The 26,472-nt window shown below is 38.5% G+C and overlaps 1 protein-coding gene and 1 long non-coding RNA gene across 2 annotated transcripts in view; both read left to right on the forward strand.

Moving 5' to 3' along the window:
- LOC119506261 overlaps window positions 1–26,472 on the forward strand; it is a 137,343-nt gene that overhangs the window by 94,980 nt on the left and 15,891 nt on the right. The window lies entirely within an intron of this gene.
- LOC119506260 (olfactory receptor 14C36-like) lies at window positions 23,753–24,662 on the forward strand. Its single transcript, XM_037799247.1, is given in 2 exon segments — window positions 23,753–24,030; window positions 24,032–24,662. Coding segments are annotated over 2 exon segments (909 nt in total).

Raw genomic sequence — 26,472 nt, forward strand, 5'->3', positions numbered from 1 at the left:
ATGACTACATAGCTCAACTCATTGGGAGAATCAAGTCAGAGGAGGAAAGGCAGAAAGCCATTGCCACCTGCTCCTCTCACCTTCTTGTGGTCTTCATGTTTTATGGAACAGTGGCAATGGTTTACATAGACCCTAAGAGCAACTTTGCTTCAAAATATGGTAAGTCCTTCTCCTCCTTCTACACTGTGGTCACACCACTGTTGAACCCTCTTATCTATACCCTGAGGAACAAAGAGGTAAAAGAAACTCTGCAAAGATTGCTAAGGAATGGGATCAGGAAACTGGAAAGTAGATAAGTGACCTTTGGGACCAGAAAGGGACTTGGAAGTCATGAAATCTAAACAGTTCAAGGATATACTGTCTTTCAAATGCAAATACAAACGTGTGATTAGTTCAAAAATGTTATCACTGATGGCTTACTTATTTTTCTCCTATTATTTTACATGTCATCTTGTTAAAATATGTAAAAATATATCACCACAATTTTAGGTGTGTAATAAACCCTCAAAATTTATTTGTTTAGGGGGAAATACTAGCTACAGAGTTAGTTTGAGGAACATAAATGATTTCTTCAGTAACATAAGCACTCGGGCGATGCATTCTAGAAGTAGCAAACAGATAAATTATGAATTATGTATTATTTGAGTTTAAATTTGCCCTAGTTTTTTTTAATTCAGTTTTATTGAAATATATGCACATACCATACAATCATCCATGGTATACAATCAACTGTTCATAGTATGCTCATATAGTTATGCGTTCATCACCACAATCTATTTCTGAACATTTTTCTTACATCAGAAAGAATCAGAATCAGAATAAAAAATAAAAGTGAAAAAAGAACACCGAAACCATCACCCTATCCCACCCTATTTGTCATTTAGTTTTTATGCCCATTTTTCTACTCATCCATCCATACACTAGATAAAGGGGGTGTGATCCACAAGGTTTTCACAATCACACTGTCACCCCTTGTAATCTACATTACTATGTAATAGTCTTCAGGAGTCCGGACTGCTGGGTTGGAGTTTGGTAGTTTCAAGTATTTACTTCTAGCTATTCCAATACATTAAAACCTAAGAGGTGTTATCTATATAGTGCATAAGAATGTCCACCAGAGTGACCTCTCGACTCCATTTGAAATCTCTCAGCCACTGAAACTATTTCATCTCATTTTGCATCCCCCTTTTGGTCAAGAAGATACTCTCAGTCCCACAATGCCAGGTCCACGTTCATCCCCAGGAGTCATATCCTGCATTGCCAGGGAGATTTACACCCCTGGCAGTCGGGTCCCACGTAGTGGGGAGGGCAGTGAGATCACCTGTCTAGGTGGCTCAGTTAGAGAGAGGGAGGGCCACATCTGAGCAACAAAGAGGTACTCTGGGGGAGACTCTTAGGCATAATTATACGTAAGTTTAGCCTCTCCTCCACAGCAACGAGCCCCATAAGGGCAAGTCCCATGACCGAGGGCTCAGCACATCAAACTGCCAGCCCCAATGCTTGTGACAACACCAACACCAGTCCAGGTGAGGAAGTCCAACACCTCTGCATCTTCCCCCAGCTCCTCAGGGCTGGGTGGGGGAGGAGGCTGTAAATATATTTTTTATTATCTGCCCAAATTACTTTGGGATGTGTCATTATTTCACTCTAGCCTATACTAACCTACCGTATCTCACTTCCTATTCAAAGTTCCATGTAATTGTGGTGTTTGAACAAACTGACTGTAGAGTTGTACTGTTTAGAAAATATAGATCCTGTACCAAATAGACATCTCTTCCCTTGGTCTCATATGGAAGTTGAAGTTTTAAAACACAGTCAGTTTTGACCTTTACCTTTTGGCCTGGTTTGCCCTAGTCTTAACCGGACTTGCTTCATTCATATCACTAATTGAAGTCTGGGCTCTTTTTCAGCTTTTTTTTTTTAACAGTGACCATATGCACTAATACTGACATTCATATCTGCTGAGCTCTAGCTCTGAGTTTCAGGTGTCTCAGAGATATGCATTGTTCCAGAGACCAATCAGGTTATACACTAAGGGATCAGCATCTCAAAGTTTAGAGATAGGCATTGCAATTCAGGAATAGAGTTAACCACTGTAAGAGCTTACAATCTAGAGACTATTACAATAATTATGTACACATGAGGCTATGTTCTAAGATTCAATTCTGAGTTTACACATTTGTAGTTAGTCCTTATTGTTGAGGCATTAAAGTGTTTGCCTTTATTTCTGGTGTACTTCACTCAAATACTGTGTACAGGATCCATTCACCTCATTGTGTGTCTCACAGCTTCACTCCTTTTCGTAGTTGCTCAATGTTCCACTGTATGCATACACCACAGTACATGATTCCGTTCTTCGGTCAATGTACCCTTAGGTCACCTCCACCCTTTGCAAATCCTGATTACTACCTCCATGAACACCAGTTTGCAAATGTCCATTAATGTCTCTGCCCTCTGATCTTCAAATGACATACCCCATAATGAGGTTGCAGGACTTTATGGTCCCCACATACTTAACTTTTTGTGGAACAACCACACTGACCTTCAGAAAGTCTGCACCATTCTACCTGCTCATCAACAGTAGATAGGTACATCCCTCTCACCGTGTTTTCTCCAACACTTTTACTCCTATATATATATTTTCTTACAATTTTACAGAGTTATATTCACATACCATACATTTATCCACTGTGTACAGTTGTTCATGGTATCATCATAAAGTTGTACATTTATCACCACAATCAGCACTTGAACATATTAATTACTACAAGAAAAAACATTTTTTAGCAATAACCATAAAAAAAGATAAAAAGAAAAATAACGTCATACAATACAATAGTAAGGACAGCAAACAACACCACTACCAAGAATCCCATGTTCCTCCCGGATATCCCCATCTCATATATATTCAGCATTGGCATATTGCCTTTGTTACATTTAATGGAAGTATATTACAATGTTACTGTTGACCATAGACTCCAGTTTGCTTTGATTATGTTTTTTCCTGAATATCATCCCTTTTTCAACTCTCTACATGGTTGACATTCATTTGCTTTCCCATATGCAAAAACCTTTTTATATTTGTATATTTAGCAACAGTCATTGGCCACTCCAGTTTTTGCCAAGTTATACAGTCCCAGGTTTTACCATCTGTCTTTACCTCTGGTGTCATACATTCTCCTATCCCACCTCTTTCAGCTTTACTCACAGTCATCTTTGTTCAGTGTACTTACAGTACTGTGCTACCATCACAATATTATGCTATTTCTGGATCTATGCAATCAATCCTAAACATTGTGTAGTCTTTCAGCATCAAATGGCTGATCTCTGCCCTCTTTCTATCTCCTGGTCGCCTGTGTTGTCAGCTTTTAACTCACAAAGTTTGTTCATTAATGTCTGTTCATATTAGTGAGACCATACAGAATCTGTCCTTTTGTTTCTGGCTAACTTCACTCAACATAATGTCCTCAAGGTTCATCCACATTATTATATGATCCATGTCTCTGTTCTGGCTTACAGCTGCATAATATTCCGTCATGTGTATATACCACAGTTTGTTTATCCACTCGTCTGTTGATGGACGTTTGGGCTGTTTCCATCTCTTGGCAATTGTGAATAATGCTGCAATAAACATAGCTTTACAAATGTCTGTTTGTGTCTTAAGTTTCAGTTCCTCTGAGTATACACCTAGCAATGGAATAGCTGGGTCATACAGCAAATCTATATTTAGCTTCCTGAGGAAACTCAACACTGTCTTCCTGAGTGGTTGCACCATTCTACATTCCCACCAACAATGAATAAGTGTGCCTCTTTCTCCACATCCTCTCCAGCACTTGTCATTTTCTGTTTTTTGTATAATGGCCATTCTGGTAGGGGTGAGATGATATCTCATTATGGTTTTGATTTGCATTTCCTTAATAGCCAGTGAAGTTGAGCATTTTTTCATATATTTTTGAGCCATTTGTATTTCCTCTTCAGAAAAATGTCTGTCCATGTCTTTTGCCCATTTTTTAATTGGATTGTTTGTCTTTCTGTTATTGAGATGCAGGATTCCTTTATATATTTATGATATTAAACCCTTATCTGATATATGGTTTCCAAATATCATCTCCCATTGTGTAGGTTGCCTTTTTACTTTTCTAACAAAGTCCTTTGATGTACAAAAGTGTTTAATTTTGAAGAGATCCCATTTGTCTATTTGTTCTTTGGTTGCTCATGCCTTGAGTGTGAAGTCTAAGAAACCACCTCCTATCACAAGATCTTTAAGATATTGCCCGACATTTTCTTCTAAGAGTTTCATGGTCTTGATGCTAATGTTTAGGTCTTTGATCCATTTTGAGTTAATTTTTGTATAAGGTGTGAGATAGGCATCCTCTTTCATTCTTTTGGAAATGGATATCCAGTTCTCCAAACACCATTTATTGAACAGGCTGCTCTTTCCCAGTTGCTTCGGCTTCACTGCCTTATCAAAGATCAGTTGTCCATAGATGTGAGGGTTTACTTCTGAACACTCAATTCAATTCCATTGATCAGTATATCTCTCCTTATGCCAGTACCATGCTGTTTTGAGCACTGTAGCTTTGTTATATGCTTCAAAGTCAGGTAGCGTGAGACCTCCCACTTCGTTCCTCTTTCTCAAGATATTTTTGGCTATTCGGGGCACCTTACCCTTCCAAATAAATTTAGTTATTGGTTTTCCTATTTCTGTAAAGTAAGTTGTTGGGATTTGAATTGGTATTGCATTGAATCTGTAAATCCGTTTAGTTAAAATTGCCATCTTAACTATATTTGTGCTTCCAATCCATGAACATGGTATGTTCTTCCATTTTTTTAGGTCTTGTTCAATTCCTTTTAGCAGTTTCTTATAGTTTTCTATGTAAAGGTCTTTTGTGTCCTTGGTTAAGTTTATTCCTAAATACTTGATTCTTTTGGTTGCTACTGTAAATGGGATTTTTTTTCTTGATTTCCTCCTCTTGTTGCACATTACTTGTGTATAGGAACACTACAGATTTTTGCTTGTTGATCTTGTAGCCTGCTACTTTGCTGTATTCATTGACTAGTTCTAGTAGCTTTGCTGTAGATTTTTCTGGATTTCCTCTACATATAGAATCATGTCATCTGCAAATAGTGAAAGTTTTACTTCTTCCTCTCCAATTTGGATACCTTTTATTTCTTTGTCTTGCCGGATTGCCCTGGCTAGCACTTCCAGCACAATGTTGAATAACAATGGTGATAGTGGGCATCCCTGACTTGTTCCTGATCTTAGAGGAAAAGCTTTCAGTCTCTCCCCATTGAGTATGATGTTAGCTGTGGGTTTTTCATATATTGCCTTTATCATATTGAAAAAGTTCCCTTCTATTCCTATCTTTTGAAGTGTTTTCATCAGGAAAGGATGTTGAATTTTGTCAGATGTCTTTTCTGCATCAATTGATATGATCATGTGGTTCTTCTGCTTTGATTTACTTATGTGGTGTATTACATTAGTTGATCTTCTTGTGTTGAATCAGCCTTGCATACCTGGAATAAATCCCATCTGGTTGTGGTGTATAATTCTTTTAATGGGTTGCTGGATTCAATTTGCGAGTATTTTGTTGAGGATTTTTGCACCTATATTCATTAAAGAAATTGGTCTATAATTTTCTTTTTTTGTAGTATCTTTGGTTTTGATATTAGGGTGATGTTGGCTTCATAGAAAGAGTTAGGTAGCTTTCCCTCTTCTTCAGTTTTTTTGAAGAGTTTGAGCAGGATTGGTACTAATTCTTTCTTGAATGCTTGGTAAAATTCACCTGTGAAACCATCTGGTCCTGGGCTTTTCCTTTTTGGCAGCTATTTGATGACTGACTCAAACTCTTTACTTGTGATTGGTTTGTTGAGGTCATCTGTTTCTTCTTGAGTTAATGTTGGTTGTTTATGCTTTTCTAGGAAGTTGTCGATTTTGTCTAAGTTGTCTAGTTTATTAGCATATAGTTGCTCATAGTGTCTTCTCCTTATCTCCTTAATTTCTGCAGGGTCAGTAGTTATATTTCCTTTCCCATTTCTGATTGCATTTATTTGCATCTGCTCTCTCTTTTTTTTTTTTTTTTTTTTTTTTGTTAGCCTAACCAGTGGTCCATCAATTTTATTGATTTTCTCAAAGAACCAACTTCTGGTTTTGTTGATTCTTTCTATTGATTTTCTGTTCTCAATTGCATTTATTTCTGCTCTAATCTTTGTTATTTCTTCCCTTCTGCTTGCTTTGGGGTTAGTTTGCTGTTCTTTCTCTAATTCCTCCAGGTGAACAGTTAACTCTTCAATATTTGCTGTCTCTTCTCTTTTAATATAGGCATTTAGGGCAACAAATTTCCCTCTCAGAACCGCCTTTGCTGCATCCCATAAGTTTTGATAGGTTGTGTTTTCATTGTCATTTGCCTCGAGGTATTTACTAATTTCTCTTGTAATTTCTTCCTTTACCTGCTGGTTTTCTAAGAGGGTGTTGTTTAGCCTCCATATGTTTGTGAATTTTACAACCTTCTACCTTTTATTTATTTCCAACTTCATTCCATTGTGGTCTGAGAAATTGTTTTGTATAATATCAATATTTTTAAATTTGTTGAGACTTGCTTTGTGACCCAACATGTGGTCTATCCTAGAGAATGTTCCATGAGCACTTGAGAAAAAAGTGTATCCTGCTGTTGTTGGATGTAGTGTTCTATAAATGTCTGTAAGGTCTTGTTTGTTTATCAGACAATTCAACATCTCTGCTTCTTTAGTGATCCTCTGTCTAGATGTTCTATCCATTGATGAGAGTGGTGTATTGAAGTCTCCAACTATTATTGTAGAGGTATCTATTTCTCCTTTCAGTGATTCCAGTGTTTGCCTCATGAATTTTGGGGCATTCTGGCTTGCTGCATAAATATTTATGATTGTTATGTTTTCTTGATGAATTGACCCTTTTATTAATATAGAGTGTCCTTCTTTGTCTCTTTTAATTGTTTTACTTTTGAAGTCTAATTTGTCTGAAATTAATATAGCTACTCCTGCTTTTTTCTGGTTGTTGTTTGCATGACATATCTTTTTCGGACCTTTCACTTTCAGTCTATTTTTGTCCTTGTGTCTAAAGTGAGTTTCTTGTAGACAACATATAGATGGATCCTCTTTTTTAATCTGTTTTGCCAGTCTGTGTCTTTTTATTGGGGAGTTCAATCCATTTACATTTAGTGTTATTACTGTAAGGGCAGTACTTTCTACTACCATTTTGTCTTTTGGAATTTATATGTCATATCTTATTTTTTCCTCTCTCTCCTTTTACCTTTCCTGATAATCTTCATTTCTGCACTCTTCTCCAACTCTTTCTCCTGTCTTTTCCTATCAGCCTGTAGCACTCCCTTTAGTATTTCTTGTAGTGCTGGTCTCTTATTCACAAACTCTCTCAGTGTCTGTTTGTCTGAAAATGTTTTAATCTCTCCCTCATTTTTGAAGGAAAGTTTTGCTGGATGTAGAATTCTTGGTTGGCAGTTTTTCTCTTTCAGTATCTTAAATATATCATGCCACTGTCTTCTTGCCTCCATGGTTTCTGCAGAGAAATCCGTACATAGTCTTATCAACCTTCCCTTGTATGTGATGGATCGCTTTTCTCTTGCTGCTTTCAGAATCCTCTCTTCGTCTTTGACATTGGACAATCTGACCAGTAAGTGTCTTGGAGTAGATCTATTGGGATCTATTCTTTTTGGGGTATGTTGTATTTCTTGAATGTCTAATTTTCTGTCTTTTATAAGAGTTGAGAAATTTTCAGTGAATATGTCTTCTATTACTCTTTCTGCCCCTTTCCCCCTCTCTTCTCCTTCTGGGACACCCATAACATGTATATTTGTGCATTTCATGTTGTCACTCAGCTCCCTAAGACCCTGCTCATATTTTTCCATTTTTTTCACCATCTGTTCTTTCGTGTGTATGAATTTGAATGACTTGTCTTCCAGTTCATTGATCCTTTCTTCTGCCTGTTCAAATCTACTGTTTTGTCCCTCCATTTTGTTTTTCATCTCCTCCATTGTGGCCTTCATTCCCGTGAGTTCTGCCATTTTTTTTTTCAAGTTTATGAGCTCTTCTTTATGGTCATCCAGTGTCTTCTTCATATCCTCAGCTCTTTTGCTATATCTTCCTTCATTTCATTGAATTTATTTAGCATTAGTTGCCTCAACTCCGGTATCTCAGTTGAGCAATCAGTTTATTCCTTTGTCTGGTCCATATTTTTGTGTTTCCTGGTATGGCTTGTTATCTTAAGTTGTCTAGGCATCTGATTTTCTTGATTAGTTTATTTTGGAGCTTGTTTTCTATCTTTTACCTAGGAGTTTTCTTGTTGGTTGGCTTTGTTCTCTGGCCTCTGTTATTCAGTTCAACTTATTCTAGACCTCTAACTTAGGTTCTATTTAGTTGATCAGAATTTTACCCCTGTTGTTTTTTCTGTTTCTTTCTCTGCCTCTATGTAGCCTTTTTGTGAGTGGGTCTCCTCAGATATGGTCAACCCTAGTCAGATTTTCCCAGTCTAGTGAGGCCTAGGTCTCATTGGGAGGGTGTGGAGTTTTCCAGAGAATGAGACCCTCCTATGAGGCCTTTAGAATTGGTGCTTTTCTCCTCCTGTTCAGCAGGTGGCACTTGCAAGACTGCAGCTCCCCCACCAGTGTAAGGAGGTATGGAGACTAGAGTTCTCCTGGTGACTCTGATCCTGGCGGGGGCATGGCTGACTGAAGCCAGAATCTGAATTCCAGCCCCTGGGGTCTGAGTTCCCAGAAGGAGTGCCAGTTAAGCTGGACCTCCCTCCACTCTCCCAATCCTCAGAACTCCAATTGTCTCTCAGGGGCACTATTCCCTTCTTCTCTCTCCTCTTTGGGGCATCTCCAGCTAGATTCCTTGGTCAGCCTGAGTTGCCAGTTAAAGACAGGGGTGAAAACCTTCAAAAGTGAATATGGAACTCAAAGATGGTGTAGGTACTCTGTCTCCCCCCAAGCCCAGCCTAGTCCCTCAACCTGGGCTTTCTGATAGAAAACAACCACATAAGTTACTTTTAGATTTAAAAAAAATAGAAAAGAGAAACAAGAAAAAAAAAAAAAGGACTCCCTTTTAAAAGTCTTTCCTCAGCCTGCAAGTTTTGTCAGTCAGAATAAAGCATTTAAAGATGTACTTTGGGCTATTGTCTGATAGTTACTCTCCAACAGCTTTAATTCCACCCCTGCCAGGGGCTATTGAAATGCAAAAAGATAAGGGAACAGTGAGAAGCTGGAAGGGACAAAATGTAGGGGGAAAAAATGGCTTTTTTGGAGCCTGGGAATGGGTGCCCACTTTTAAGTGCCCCCACTTCTCGGAGCCCAGCCCTTCTTTAGCACCCCAGCTCCCAAAGTTAGTTAATTAATTTGTTAATTAATTCTGCAATTGAGGCTGTGTTGAGCCCTACTTCTTGCCCTTAGCAGATTGCTGTTTTTTTTATTTTTTTTTTTCTCCCCTTTCAGGGAGCTGGCAGCAAGAGAGTCTGTGAGGTCTGGGTGGGGATGGGCGCCAGACCCCTGGTCCGAGGAAATTACAATGTTTGCTGCAATCTCAGCTTTTCCTCCAATTCCAAACTTGCATCCGATGTGTGACTGGTTACTGGAGACCCCGAAAACACTGTTTCACATAGTTATTGGGTAATTGCCAGCTGCTCTAGGAGAGAGATGAAATTCTGCACCTCACCACTCTGCAATCTTGCCCCACCCCTACATTTAGTTTTACAAGTTGTGCCTGTCCTAGATTTTTAAATAAATGTTTGAAAGGAGTGAAATTTCCCTGGATTTTCCCTAAGTTCTTTCCATATATGTGATTTTTCCTTTAATTTGTCTTTGGGAATGAAAACAGGGGTAAAAACAAGAGATGCCATTGGTATTTGTTTTGTGCTGTAATCTCCTTTCATCTGGAATTTTCAGAATATTAAGTCACTAACATGATGTGCTTCTGAGGTATTTGAACCAATAAGAGGTGAGACAGATCTCTAAATGTAATCCAAATTTAATATAATCTCCTTGAGACAGATAGGTCTCTAAATGTAATCTAAATTAATATAATCTCCATATAATTATATGTATGCTAATTATTTAGACTTTTTTCTGTCATATAAAATTAAGTTCATATTAATTTTCATATAAAATATTTATTAAAAAACCTAAGTAACTTATGGATTCTCTGTGTTATTTCCTTCAATGTGAAATTGTAGAAACCCAACTCTACCTAAATCCAAGTGAGATGTTGCAAACAGAATCTAGATATTAAGGGGTTATAGTAACTCAACTCAATAAATAAAGTTGGACATTTAAATTAAGATTTACTGAAATTTTTGTAGATCCTTGTGGTGAGAAGTATCAAACGTATCACATACTTACAAGATTGTAAGTCATATTCATTCTCCGATTTATCATAGACTTTGGGGGTAATTAGCAGATGTCATTACAAAGAGTTGGTTAAAGCATAGATGTGGGATTAACACTGATTGCAAAAAGTATAGAAATAACATGACTTTATATGAAACCCTCATACAGTTTGAAAAGATGTATTAATCAGGATAAGTAAGGACTGTAGTAACTGTACTGTAGTAACAGCTACAGATCCTCATTACTTTAATGCTTTGTTTCTTGCACATACAAAGTCGAATCCAGACACCTGTGATTCTTTGAGGCAGACATCTTCTACTTATGAGTTTGGTGTTCAAGCATCTTTGTCCTTTAGGATACATGTGTTATGTCAGGGGAAGACAGGACTGGAGAGCCAAGCAAACCTGAAAACTAAACGCTTCTTTCTTGGAAGTTACAAATGCCACTTCCTCTTACATTTCTTGTGTTGAAGCAAGACTGAGAGCCATTTCTAACTTTAAGTGGGCAGAATTTTGCAGTCTTCCATATGTTTCCAAAAGTGGAACAGAAGTGGGTATCAGTGAACTGTGTAATACCTTTCCCTGGGGCATATAATAGTGAATCAGCTATTGATGTCTTTTAGAGATTGGAGGGAAGAGGTTATGCTTACTTGTGCAACTGGGGTTCAGTTGTAGTTCCTTTTCCAAAGCAGGTGTATGGATAGGGTGCTTTTGGAGATGTCTAAGAAAACTTCAGGGGAAAAGAACTGCAGGAAATGCTACAAATTGGACTACTAGCTTGCCCACTGAAGGGGAAGATAAGTGTGTGTCTTTTTCTGTGTCTCTTGGCTGAAAGTCTGAATAGAAAAGCTTAGACCCCAGATATTCTTATTCACTTCTTGCAGCTAGGCAACTGCGTCTCCCTACCAGTCACAACAATAGAACTTTACTTTCAGGAGATGCTGAACTCAAGAAAGCCCCTAGACCTGGGAAATTTAGGATAGCAGTGGAGTTTGATAAAGATAAAGACTGCAATGCAGTGCACAACAGGCAAGAATGCCTTTATTCATAGCTAAGATGGTAGAGATGAAAGAGTAGAAGTCAACCCCAATGAAACAAAGGGTGACAAGCTTTTTAAGGGTTGGAGGTGTGTTAGTGTAAAATTACTGCAATATAGGAAGGGGAGTTGACCACCGGAATGAGTGAGTCATTTATTGAGTTTACATTCAGGACCACTTGGATTTGAGGTATTTAGAGACTTCTAGGAGTCCAAAGGGCCCGGAGAAGGGAAGAGGTAGGTAAGGAAATACCCAGTTAAGAGCACCTTGGCACCTAGGTAATGTAAGGGCTGGGGTGAGATAGAGGTCAGGGACCAGGAGAGAGGGAAAAAAACTGTCTAAAGTTTAGTCAAGCTTAAGGGAAGTAAAGGTAGCCTTGGTCAGAATGGGAAGTCATACACATTGAATTCTGAGACCCCACCCCTTAGTCCTATTCCCCTACTTTGGCTCTTAGAGTCCTGGCAGCCAGTCTTATCCTCCCACCCCCAAGACAGTCTCCAGTGCAAGGAAGGAGACCATCCCAAAGGAATACCTAAGGATGCCAATAATCTGGGGTCCTCAAATGATTGAACCTATAAGGTTATAGTTCTGTGATGCCTACTAGTCACTAGAGATGCTTATGACTATAGTCCTTCCATCACCAGAAAGTCAAGCATCCTCAGATTTTGAGGAAATTTTCTAAAATACAAGACAACACCTAAACAAAGAGACAAAATCCAAAACAAATTCACAGAAGAAAATAGGGGAAGACATAGAATGTAAGGAACAAAAGGATTCCTTAAAAACAACAGAACTGTAATTCATCTCTTCAGAGAGACAAGAACCTAAGAACAGATATTAAACTAGCACAGTATGCTATAAAAGGACATTAGAGGAATTTTTTTTTTAAAAAAAGTAGAAACCATAAAGTAAAACAAAATATCAAAATGAGGGTAAGGGTAGAAAGGGTAATAAAGTTTGAATTTCAGTCTAGGAAAGCCAAGTTCCAAGCGATAGGATTTGAAGAAGAAAAAGAAAGAGAAAAAGGAAGACCTGTAAATATTAAAGAAATCTTTCAGGAAAATATTCTGTAATTAAAAGACTTGAGTTACAAGATTGAAAGGCCCCTCATGTGCTCACCACAACTAATGAAAGGAATCCATATCAAAATATATCATCAGAAAATTTTAAAACAACAGGTATGAAAGAAGAGTTTAGAAACTTCCAGAATGGGAGGAGTTTACACACAAAATGTTTACAATTGAAATAGCATCCAGGTTCCCAGCAGCCATACTGAAATTTAGGAGACAATGGAGCAATGCCTCCTTTATCATTAGGGAAAATGATTTTCAGCCTAGAAGTCTACAATTAACCAGACATCTACCATTTGAGAGGATAAAATAAATTTCTTTTCCAACAGGCAAAATCTCATAATTTTCCTCCAAAATATGTCATTTAAGAATCTATTGAAGGATATGTTCCAGATAAATGAAAAAGTAAACCAAGAAAGAGGAAGGCATGGAATCCAGGTAACAGGGCATCCAAGGCAGGAAAAAGGAGAGATGACAGTGAAGGCACATCCCAGGAGGAATTTTCTGCAGCTGAGCCAGAAGGCAAACAGTCTGGATGGGAGCAGGAGGACAGAGGCTGCAGGAGGGTGGCTTATGAAGAAAAAATGGAAAGGATTCCTGAAGTATTTGCAATACTGAGAGGATAATTATTGAATGGAAACTTATTCTTATGGTTGACAAACAATATTTAAAGAACAAATAAACCTAATACATGTTTAATTCCAGGAAAACAACAATAAAAAAAATTGCTTCTTAAAGGAAATTTAATTAAACTGTTACTATTGACTGAGTTGTGACTATTTATAGCACCTTAATAATGCAAACATGATCAAAATTTTTAACAAAATGCTATAGCTATAATTTTATTGTGATAATGGGAGGAGATGTGTGTGTGTATTTTAGTTTGCTAAAGCTGATGAAAGGCAATATACCAGAAATGGGTTGACTTTCACAATGGGGATTTAATAACTTAAAAGTTTACAGTTTTGAGGTCATGAAAATTTCCAAATCAAGGCTTCAACAAGCAATGCTTTCTCCCTGAGAACTGACTACCCCAATCCTTTAAATACATGGTGATATCTGCTGATCTCTCCCTTCCCTCCTGGCTTTTTTTGCTTCTAACTTCAGTGGCTTTCTCTCTGTTTCCATGGTTTCTTTTTTCTTAACTTCTCTGGCTTTTCCCTCTCAGCTTCTCTGTGTGCTTCTATCTGAAATTCACCTCTTATATAGCACTCTAGTAAGAGGATTAAGACCTACCTGGGGCATGCCTCAACTGAAATCACCTAATCTAAATTCCCACCCACAAGAGGTCTACACTCACCAGGAAAGGATTAGCTTTAATAACATGATCTCATCTGGGGTACCACCAGCTTCAAACCATCAGAATATGTATGTATGTGAGTAGCATGGAGGGGAGTGGAAGGGAACACATTTGGGTAGTCATATTTGTGCCAGTAATTTATCTATGGAATCTCAGCTTGACATCTACCTCTGTTTATTCTGCTATTTGAAGCTGGGACTGTGTTCACAAACTTCATTACACTAATCCCATTACCAGCTGGTTTCCTATAAAATTCTGCCAATAAGAAGCGGAAAGAGAATGAAAGGAGAGAGAAAAGAAGAGTTCTAGTTACCACATTTCTTCCCATTGATTCCCTGAGCCTGAAGACAGGAAGTTATTTGCTTTATTAACTGTGAGTTATCTCAGCTTCCTTTTTGCTCTTCCATCCCTCTAAGATCTAAAGCCCAGGTCTTGTATTAATTTTCCTCTGCTTGAAGAAATAATCTATTACCATTCATATTATATTTATATATAACCCTACAATATTTTAAGCCATGTGAAGAAAAGAGCTGTTTTTTTCCCACTGTTCCATATTCTAGCCCCTTGTATAATACCTGATGTTCAATAAATTATATTAATTGTTTTTGTTGAATGATCTAGAAAGTGCAATTTATCATATATTGATTTTATCATCTACAACTAGTGTGCTCTCTGTATTTATTTTTTTAATGTAATTAAATGATTTATACTTTTCAACAATGTAAGAAACTCCAGGTTAGTTGTTATTTTCTATTTTTGTAGCTCTGTCATGTGTTTCTTGCAATATTGACCCTTGAAAGAAGCTTTCTATGTGTTTAAAAAGTTCTTGTATATGGACATATACTCCATCAAATGTGTACCTACAAAATCAAATTGACTATGACAATGATTACAGTGTCTGTTAAGTGTATCATTGCAATGTGATATCTGCTGAGATTAAACATACCAACATGCTTTTCTTTTGTACATATTTCCAAATGCAGGAAAAGAAATTGGGGCACAGAACTAACTAATCTGGACTTTCATGTGTAAATGGCCTCCTTTAGAATTTCCTATAAACCTCATAAAAAATGTTCTATGTGAAAAAAGTTGCAGTCACTTAAATCAACTGTTTCGAATGCTTTCATAAAACACTCACCTCAACCAATGCCTAGACTGGTTATTAAAAAGTAGCTTCAGGGATTCAAAAATATTTTCTATTCCTGTTAGAATACAAATATCACAGTAACTATGTCTCAGTAAGTGGTTTAAAATCCATTGATTCCCAACATTTGTAAAGATAAGGGTTTCCTTAGGTTTTTACGACTTACTGAAGGGCTGAGACTTGCACAGTCACCTCTTATCAATTGCTTCCCCTGAATTGGTTCAGATTATCAATTAATATTAAGCTCCTCTGTCTCCCTTCTTTGCCATTTGCAGAACAAGGATTCATCTAAATGGTGAATGACAGCTGTTTGAACTCCTTCTAACATGTTACATATTCCCAGAAAGGTGGAATTAGAAAGTAACAAAGAACAGTGTCACAGAGCCAAATGTTTTGCAGGGGACAACAGATTAATTTTTGTAATTTGAACATTCATGGAATCAGAAAATATTAGCCTATATACAATTTAAGAAGAGAGAGAGAATAGGTTCTAGGGAATAACTTACGCTGTCTTCTCTAACTCTGCTTCTTGATCATTTTACCCCTCACCCACACTGGTTTTCACCCAATGGACCCAGACATGATACTTACTGTTTTTCTGTTGACACACACATACACAGTTGATTAAGATTTTTAATTATGCAAGAGTATTTACTTAGCTATCAAATATCAAAATATGTATGTATTTTATATGAAATTTTAACTGAAATATAAAATACATACAGTCCACAAATGTTGGTCATACATATCAATAAATTAACACAAAGTAAGCACACTCATTTGTTTTCTATCAGTGCCAAGAAAGTGACAATTACCACCAATCAAAAAAGTCTCTCATGTCTCTTTCAATCACAAAAAGTAACCAAGATCCTGACTTCTAACATTGTTATCTAAGTGGTGATTCAGTACATCTTCTTCACATGTATCTGCTCATCTGAGTATGTGATCAGACCTCACTGAGTCACATGGTGTGCCTTTATACCTCACAGACCTTTTTTCCATATTTTTTTTGTAGAATACAAAATATATACATAGCGGTGATAACTTTCCAGATGCAATTTAACAAGTAATTAGAGAGTAAATTTCAAAGAATATTATGGGTTACACTTCTATAGTTTCAGTTATTTCCTTATTGTGAAATACAACATACATACAAAAAGATAATATCCTTCCAAGTAAGATTGCATTCTGGCTCACCCTTCACTGCTCTCCTGGTGAGCAAGCATGGGTGGCAACCGTCTCATTGGATCTTGTCAACAACTCTGGTTCTCAAGTAAGTCAGATTAAGCTCCATTCATTGTCAGTCTCATGCTCCTCAATGGTAGGAACTCTGGAGATCATTTTGAATTGCTCAAGGGACAGATAGTAATAGATTATATAAAATAATACATTTTGGTGGATTTTTAAAAAATCTTTTAATCTGTTTTTTTCCATTTGTCTTGAAGGATATGAAAGCTACTGATATTTGTGATACCATCATTTGTCAGCATGTTACAAGATTAGTTTTACTTAGGTTGTCTACTAGTCTCCAACTTGGAGTTCAGAGGTCATTTTATCTATCACTGAGTACTTGTATTTTGGACTGTGGACAGAATCCCTTTTGTAGCAGTTATTGTTGTGAGTACATATGTATATGTGTGGACACATGCACTAATATGAGTTCCTCTCACTGCAGAAATCAGACTCCTCTCAAAATTCTATATAAACACTTAAGAGTACGTATGGCACTACTTTAAATATCACTTTAGGCAAACAGTACAAATTAAGTTATAATATTTATGGCTATATATTTTTCTGGTAATGCAATTAAAAACCAAGGAAATGATTATCATCTAATTCATTTGGCAATAGTAACAGATGGGTACTCTTCAAAGGTGTCAAGATCCAACTTGGGAACTGTTACAGACTGAAGAAGACTAAGCAGAAATAATAACTAAAGGTATTTTGGAGATCCTGGGATGGGATTCTGAAACAGATACAGTCCACATGAAATGTTTATTTCCTGGTTCAGATAATTATATTATGGATATGCAAAAGGCTAATGTCAGGGGGAGGTGGGTGAGTGATACATGGAAACTGTTATAATTTTATAACTTTCTTGTGTGTATGTTCAAAATAAAAGTTATAAAATTCAGAGTAAGGATTATCTTCATTGTGAGCAGTATGTGGTAATTGGGAAGAGCCACAAGATGGTGGGGGAGTGCTGGCAATATTTAATTCTTATTTTGGGTGGCCATTACATAACTGGTTTCATGTGTGTTTGCTGTGTAATGATCATTTTAACTCTGTTTTGGTTTAGCAATTCCATGTATTACATCATCTTCTACAATATGAAAAGAGATTAAAAGTCATTTATAATATGATTGTCTCTCTTACAACCCTGCTAATGCCTCTGTCCTTAAGTTATAAGAGTTATTCAGCTTCCTAAAATTCCTGTAAATTAGTCTTTGATCAAAAGGACCATAGTTGCTTTGAATGGATTTTTCCACACCTGTATTGCAGGGCCACCTGTCAGTCAAGATTTAGCTGGTGAAGCTTGCTCTCAGCCCATCTCCACAAACTCTCCAAATCTCTTATCACTTCCCAATTATTTATCTCTAATATTAGTATAGTACCAGTAAGATATTCCTATTACATAGAATTCATAGATATACAACTTGTAGATTTTTTCCCAAATACAACTCTGTTGTTAACTCTTTGTATCAGTGTCATACCTTAGAAGTAGATAATGCAAGAACTCATTTCTACTTATAGTCCTAATCTGTGAAAGATGCCTTTAAGCAACCCTTTTCTATCATGTTCACCATCAATATGGCATTGAAATGTATAATCCCATTAATGAACTATCATCACCCCTATTTCCATACCTTTAAGTTCAATCTCATTAAAAGGTCTGTACAAGTTAGGTAATCATTTTCTCTTCTCTAGTTTCTGTCTAGTTCTAGTTCTCCTATAGTCTACATTTTAATGGACTGATTTTATATTATCCAGGGAGTTCATATTAGTGATAATATACAATATCTATCCTTTTCTGTCTGACTTATTTCATTCAGCATTATGTCCTCAATGTTCATCCATGTTGTCACATGCTTAAGGACCTCATTCCTTCTTACTTGCAAACTGAATCCAGCAGCACATTAAAAGAATTATACAACATCATCAGGTTGGATATATTCCAAGTATGCAAGGCTGGTTCAACACAAGAAAATCAATTAATGTAATATAGCACATCAATAAGTCAAAGCAGAAGAATTACATGACCATCACAATTGATGCATAAAAGCCACTGACAAAGTTCAACATCCTTTCTTGAAGAAAACACACAAATAGATTGGAATACAATGTAACTTTCTCAATATGAAAAAGGCAATATATGAAAAACCTACAGCTAAAATACTCATTGGGAAAGACTAAACACATTCCCTCTAAGATCAGGAACCAGACAAGGATGCCCAGTGTCACCACTGCTACTCACCACTGTGCTGGAATTTCTAACTAGATATTTTACGCAAGAAAAAAGGCATCCAAATGTTAGAGAAAGAAGTAAACCTTTGACTGTTTTGCACATAACATGAACCTCTATGGAGAAAATCCTGAAATATTTACAGCAAAGCTACTACAGCTAATCAATGAATACAACGAAGTGGCAGGCTACAAGATCAACACACAAAAATCATGGCTGGGAAGACCAAACATAAATATAGTTAAATTGTCAAGTCTGCCTAAATTGATTTAAAGCTTCCATGCAATACCAATTAAAATCCCACCAACTTACTTTGCAGAAATAGAAAACAATAACCAAATTTATTTGGAAGGGCAGAGGCCCCCAAATAGCCAAATATATCTTGAGAAACAGGAATGAAGTGGAAGGTATCACACTACCTGACTGTCTTAGTTTGCTAATGCTGCAGAATGCAAAACACCAGAGATGGATTGGCTTTTATAAAACGGGGATTTATTTCACTAAACAATTACAGTCCTAAGGCCACAAAGCATCCAAGGCAACACATCAGCAATCGGGTACCCTCACCGGAGGACGGCCAATGGCCTCCGGAAAACCTCTGTCAGCTAGGAAGGCAGCTGGCATCTGCTCCAAAGCTCCGGCCTCAAAACGGCTTTCTCCCAGGACGTTCCTTTCTAGCAAGCTTGCTTCTCTTCAAAACATCACTCCCAGCTGCACTCTCTTTCCTCTTTGAGTCAGCTCATTTATATAGCTCCACCGATCAAGGCCCACCCCGAATGGGTGGGGCCAAGCCTCCATGGGAACATCTCATCAGAATTATCTCCCACAGCTGGGTGGGGCACACTCCAAGCAAATCCAACCAGCACCAAAACTTCTGCCCCACACAAGACTACAAAGATAATGGCATTTGGGGGACACAATACACTCAAACCGGCACATTCCACCCCCTGGAACCCAAAATGACATTATCTTTCCAAATACAATATACATTCATTTCATCACAATATCACAAAAACTTAAATCATTTCAGTAACAAAAGTTAAGTACAAAATCCCATCAAAATCAATTTAGACGTGGTCAGTCCTAAGGCATAATTTTCCTTTAGCTGTGGATCTGTGAACCTAGAACAAGTTATGTGCTTCCAATATACAAAGGAGAGACATTCATAGGATAAACATTTCCATTGCCATAAGGAGAAACAGTAAGGAAAACAGGGTTAACAGGAGCAAAACAGTTCCTAAAACCCACAGGACAAAGTCCATTAGATTTCAAAGTCCGAGAGTCATTTACAGAACAATGTTGCATCCTTGGGGCTTGAGAGAGCGGGAGCCTAACCCTTCCTAAGGGCCTTTTCGGCAGCCCTTTCCTCTCCAAACACTTAGGTGAGTGCTCCAATATATCCACACATTGGGGAGACCACCTTCTCGGCCCCACCCTCCTCAAACATCGGGGCAGCTCCCGGATTCCCTTCCATCTCCGGGGCACACGCTCAACCCCTTCAGAACAGCGTGGTGGCAGCCAGGCTCTCCCCAATTCCCTGGGAATGTGCTCCACCCTCTTTGGGGCTTGGGGTGGCAGGACATTTCCTGAGCAACGAGGTGGAAGGCCCGCCCTCGACCTCCAGGGCAAACTCACCCTTTCCCTGCGTGTGGGCTGCTCTGCTCTCTCAGCCCTAGACCTCCTGACTCCAGACCTCAACCTCCACGGCTCTGTCTTTGAAGAAATTTTTCCTTTAATTTTTTCCTTGTCTGTCTCCTCCAGTCCAGACCGGCAATGGCTCTGTCTATAAAGATCTCGCAAAAATTCTGTTGGCTTTGCATGAAGCACACAGGGGTCAAAGCCATCAGACAATAGGACTTTCCACAAATCCTTTCTGGATAATTCCATCTCCAATCTTGGCTTGTACTGAAATGGCGGCTGGGTTTTGTGTTTGGTTACATCCTCACGTTGGGCTGTAGCCTCTGGGATTCCACCCCCTGGAAGCTCGTAATTTTCTAAGCCATCAGCTTCTGGTTTCTTTGAACCCAAGAGTTCAGTTCTAAGTTTATCTCTCTCCACTCGCATTTTACTATAAGCTGCAAGGAGAAGCCAGGGTATATCCTCCACAGATAGTCTGGAGATCTCCTCAGCTAAGTATTCCAGGTTGTCACTTTTAAATTCTTCCTTCCATCTGACACCAGGACTCACTTTTGCCAAATTTTGTGCCACTTTAAAACAAGGATCACCTTTCTTCCAGTTTGCAACAACACATTCATCATTTCTGCTCAAGTCCTCATCAGAAGTATCTTTAGAGTCCATATTTCCACAAACAGTCTCTTTAAAGCAGTTTTGGCCTTTTCTATCACGCTCCTCACAATTCTTCCAGAATCTTCCCCTTATCCACTTAAAAAGCCGTTCCAACATGTTTGGTATTTGCAGACTCAGCAGCAAAAGCACCCCACTTCTCTAGTACCAAAATCTGTCTTAGTTTGCTAATGCTGCAGAATGCAAAACACCAGAGATGGATTGGCTTTTATAAAACGGGGATTTATTTCACTAAACAATTACAGTCCTAAGGCCACAAAGCATCCAAGGCAACACATCAGCAATCGGGTACCCTCACCGGAGGACGGCCAATGGCCTCCGGAAAACCTCTGTCAGCTAGGAAGGCAGCTGGCATCTGCTCCAAAGCTCCGGCCTCAAAACGGCTTTCTCCCAGGACGTTCCTTTCTAGCAAGCTTGCTTCTCTTCAAAACATCACTCCCAGCTGCACTCTCTTTCCTCTTTGAGTCAGCTCATTTATATAGCTCCACCGATCAAGGCCCACCCCGAATGGGTGGGGCCAAGCCTCCATGGGAACATCTCATCAGAATTATCTCCCACAGCTGGGTGGGGCACACTCCAAGCAAATCCAACCAGCACCAAAACTTCTGCCCCACACAAGACTACAAAGATAATGGCATTTGGGGGACACAATACACTCAAACCGGCACACTGACTTTAAAGCATATTACAAAACTACAGATATCAAAACAGCATGATACTGGCATAAAGAGAGATATACCGACCAATGGAATTGAATTGAGTGTTCAAAAATACACCCTCTCATTTATGGACAGTTGATCTGTGATTAGGCAGTCAAACAAACACAACTGGGACAGAGCAGCCTCATCAATAATTGTGTTTGGAGAACTGTATATCCATATCCAAAAGAATGAAAGAGGAGTCTTATCTCAATACTTATACAAAAATTAACTTGAAATGGATCAAAGACCTAAACATTAGAGCTAAGACAATAAAACTTTTAGAAGAAAATGTAGAGAAATGTCTTAAAGATCTTCTGATAGGAGATAGCTTCATAGAATTTACACCCAATGTGTGAGCAATGAAAAAGAAAAATGTAAATGGTACCTCCTCAAAATTAAACACTTTTGTGCATCAGAGTTCTTTGTCAGAAAAGTAAAAGTCTGCCTACACAATGGGAGACAGTACTTGGAAGCCACATATCAAATAAGGGTTTAATATCCAGAATATATAAAGAGATCCTACAACTCAATAACAAAAAGACAAACACCCAATAAAAAATGTGCAAAAAACATAGACAGACACTTTTATGAAGAGGACATACAAATGACTCAAAAACATGTGAAAAGATGCTCAACTTTACTGGCTCTTAGGGAAATGCAAATCAAAACAATGACATATCATCTCACACCTACTAGAATGACCATTATTAAAAAAAAAAAAAAACAGAAAATTATAAATACTGGAGAGGATGTGGAGAAAGTGGCATATATATACACTGTTGATGGGAATGTAGAATGGTGCGACCTTTTCTTAGGAAGCTGCATATAGAATTGCCATATGATCCACATTCCACTTACTAGGTATATACTCAGAGGAACTGAAAGCTAGGGCATGAATGGACATTTGTAAACCAATGTTTATGGTGTCATTATTCACAATTGTGAAGATATGGAAACAGCCCAAATGTCCATCAACAGAGTAGATAAATGAACTTTGGTATATACATATGATGGAATATTATGCAGCTGTAAGAGAGAATAAAGTCACAGAGCATATAGCAATATGGATGAAGCTTGAGGATGTTATGTTGAGTGAAATTAGCTTGAAACAGATCAGTACTGTATGGTCTCGCTAATATGAACTAACATTTATATGCAAACTTTGAGAGTTACAGCTGAGAACACAGTTTATCAGGAGATAGAAAGATGGTAGAGATCAGCCATTTGATGCTGACAGATTATAGAGTGTTCAACAGGAGTAGAGGGGTGATGGGGGCTGGCCAGGGCCTGGGGGGCCTCTTCTGATGGAAATGGGCTGTCTGTCTTTCAGGGGAGATTAATCAATTAAGAAATAACATTGAAGGTGAAGAGCTGGGAGCACCATTGCAGGGTGGGGTGTGGGTAGGAGGGGGCTGGATGTCAGAAACCCACCAGGGCTGGACATTCCATCACACCATTTGCTTTCAGCATTTGTAGAGATTCAATTCATGGAGATGAGGTAGATCTGCCACAGGGTATTGGGAAGGAGGTGACATCTAGGACCTTTTTCAGAAGGGGCTGTGAGAATCCTGTGCTGAGAACTGGGGGTCTTGGATGAGATGGCAGGGTAGGAGAGGACCCACCACGAGCAAAGACCCAGACCCCAGCAGCAGCCCCTGGCATGCCCAGCAAGGCCACCCAGGCCTCCTCTCCATCTGCTCCTTCCCTCTGGCCCCAGGAATACCAGGTCATTCCGAGGATCCAGCCACTCCAAGCAGGATGCACCTACATCTACTTTTGGCCCATGGAGCAATTTTGGGCCTGGGCAGAAAGTGGGCAGCAGCAGGGGGTGCCATCCCTGAAGGACAGGCCCAGATGGCATGTGTCCATGGCTCTGTGTCCCATATTGCAATTGTATGTTGTTAATTTTTGGAGAGATACAGTGTACATTTACATTAAAAGTTGAAAAGCCACAATATGAAAAATATAACTCCTTTACCCTTCCAACTGACTCCCTTATTCTCAGAGGAAAGCAATTTGAATGGTCCCTTTGAAAATTTCTGGAATTGTGGAATATTCAGTCTTCTCTATAAAGCCATTTATGTATCTTTCATTTCTATTTAGTACTTCTTTTATTTAAAACTTCACCACATTTTGTTCTTCATTTGGAAATTGCATCCTAAGGATTTGTCATACCTAACATCTAAGTTGGTTGTGTTTTTGAAGAACAAATAGTGGACTAATCATACACATGAAAAAAGGGACAGTTGTGTAATACAGAAAGGAATGACTTCAAGGATTTAAAGTTAAATCATTTATATTCTTATTGAATTTCATGGCTTTATCCCTTTTGCTTCCCAGGTCAGTCAGAATTTCTAGAAAATGACCAATTCCACTGTGGTGACTGAGTTTCTCTTGGAGGGTTTTTCCGACAGGTGGAAGCTGAGGTTCCTTTATGCCGTGTTATTCCTAGTGATGTACTTGGCCACCCTCTTAGGGAATCTTCTCATTGTTACTGCCACTACCATCGACCAGAACCTTCACACACCCATGTACTTTTTCCTCAGGAATCTGTCCATCTTAGACATGTGCTACATTTCTGTCACTGTCCCCAATGCCTGTGTCAACTCTCTCTCTGATAACAGGGCCATTTCAGTGGCTTTACTGTGCATATGTGGAGGTGATGTTCCTCACCATGATGGCCTGGGACCGCTATGTGGCCATCTGCCAGCCCCTCCATTACCCTAGAATAATGAGCCCTCGGGTCTGTGTCCAGATGACACTGGTCTTGGTACTGAGTGGTGTGGCCTACTCAGGATGCCACACTGGGAGCACATTCCGGCTGTCCTTCTGTCAGTCCAACATGGTCCGTCAGTTCTTCTGTGATGCCCCCTCTCTGCTGAGGCTTTCATGCTCTGACACCTTCATCAATGAGATTGTAATCCTTGTCTCTGTCATGGTGTTGGCTGGAGGCTCCTTTCTCTTAATTACAATGTCTCATATTCATATATTTTTAACTGCACTGAAATTTCCTACCAGAAGAGAGCGAGGAAAGGCCTTTCCCACCTGTGTCCCTCACATCCTCGTGGTGAATGTCTCCCTCAGCTCTGGGAGCTATATGACCCTAAAGCCTTCAGTAAACTCAGAAACCACTCAAGGCATGAATACCTCTGCATTTTATACCATAGTTCCTCCATTCCTGAATCCTGTCATCTACAGTCTTAAAAACAAACAGGTAAAGGAGTCAGTGAGGAAGTTAATTTTAAGAAAGTTTTATTTGGAAAAATTATAAAGATGAATTTCAGGTTTATTCCAGTGTTACTGAGTGAGATTCAAACTTACAGAGTATACACTGCTGTAGTTTGAGACCCGATAATGTTCAATATTATATGGTGTCTTGACATATGGCAAAATTGGGAAGGCCTCACAGGGTCAAAATGCAAGTTCCCTTTTCCTTTCTGCTCCAGCACACATGGTCCCCTAGAGAAACAACTTTCCTTATCCTGAGAACCAGTCAGTGTGCTTGTCTCTGAATAGCGAGGTTCGTGTCACTGAAAGTCCACAGAATTACCCAGTCAAGGCAGTCATCCTCCCAGGGAAGCAAGGGCTGTCCCGTGCTCTTGTTACAACAAAGCTGAGCTCCTCCAGCCCCTGGCTGTCCACTCTATCCCCCAGTGTCACCCCTGTGTATTCCTGCATGGTGTGTGTGTCCTACACCCACAGACTGAGTACATGTGACTAATAAACTGCTGTCACTCTCACCTGTCCAGTGTTGGGTGTCATGTGTTCTGCCAAACCTGTAACCCTAGCGTGAGAATTCCTCCATCAACCAGTAGGGTGAAGAAGAGATGATCTAAGTAGAGTTTACATATTTCATTACTCAAAAATTATTTTCAAAGCCTGAGTAGTCAATCAGATAAAATAATTTTACTTTTTACATTACACTTTCAATTTAACTTTTTTACAATGTGTAAGCATTTTTAGTAACTACAAATTTTAATAAATGTATATTGCAAATATATTTGTTGGATATCAGATTAGATATAGTTATAATTCACCAAATAGTAAATCTGATAATGTGTCAAAGGAAACCAAAACAAATCAAGTATGGAGATAACTTATAAACTATATTATCTGACTTTATTGAATGAAGTCATTTGTCATACCTAACAAATGTGTGACATAAATTTATAAAGTGAAATAAATATATAAATGATATAGTACTCAGTTAAATAAAGTGTTTGGAAATTACAAAAATTAACTCTAAAAGAAATACTTTGCAAACCATTTGGAAAGTGAAGCTGTATTTTCATTCTCCTTATGTGTGTGATAAGAAATTTCCAGCTATTAGATGAGAGAGAGCACCATTTACCTCCCAGGCCTGATGTTTGTTTAAATTATTTTAACCATTGCATGCTGAACTGAACATTTTCAGGGAAGAATAGCTTGTTCCTTACTGTCTCTTCTCAGATACGTTACTTCTTTACTTTTTTTTTTTCAGAGTTTAGTGTAATGTCTAACAATTTTTAAAATATAATCCTTCATTGTCTATCCTAATTTTATCCCATATCAACTCTTACATTTATTTCAATTTTACTTGGGTCCAATACATAAATTGCTATCTGTATTGCAGCCTAAAAATGTGTATAAATATTTGCATATCTTGGATAGACAAGTTAACTATCCCTAAACTTTCATTTTCCTAGGGAGCATACACTTTTGCCTCATTGAATTAGTTTCCATGGTCTACCATAACAAATTACCACAGACTGCTGGTAAAATACAAATTTATACTCTCACATGTCTGGAGACCACAAGTCTGAAATTAAGGAGTCAGCATGGTTAGTTCCTCCTGGAGGTTCTGAGGAGAATCTATCCCAAGCCTCTCTCCTGCCTTCAGGAGGCTGCTGGAAATCCTTTGGGTTCCTTGACTGGTGGCTGCCCTCATATTTCTGCCTCTGTCTACACAGGGCTTTGTCCTCTCTGTGTATCTGTCATCTCCTTTTTGTCACTTAAAAGGACACTCTCATTGGACTCATGTCCCACCCTATTCCAGAATGACCTCATTTGACCCTTACCTTAATTATACCTACATGGACACT

This window comes from Choloepus didactylus, chromosome 11, assembly GCF_015220235.1.
Source record: "Choloepus didactylus isolate mChoDid1 chromosome 11, mChoDid1.pri, whole genome shotgun sequence".
NCBI lineage: Eukaryota > Metazoa > Chordata > Mammalia > Pilosa > Megalonychidae > Choloepus > Choloepus didactylus.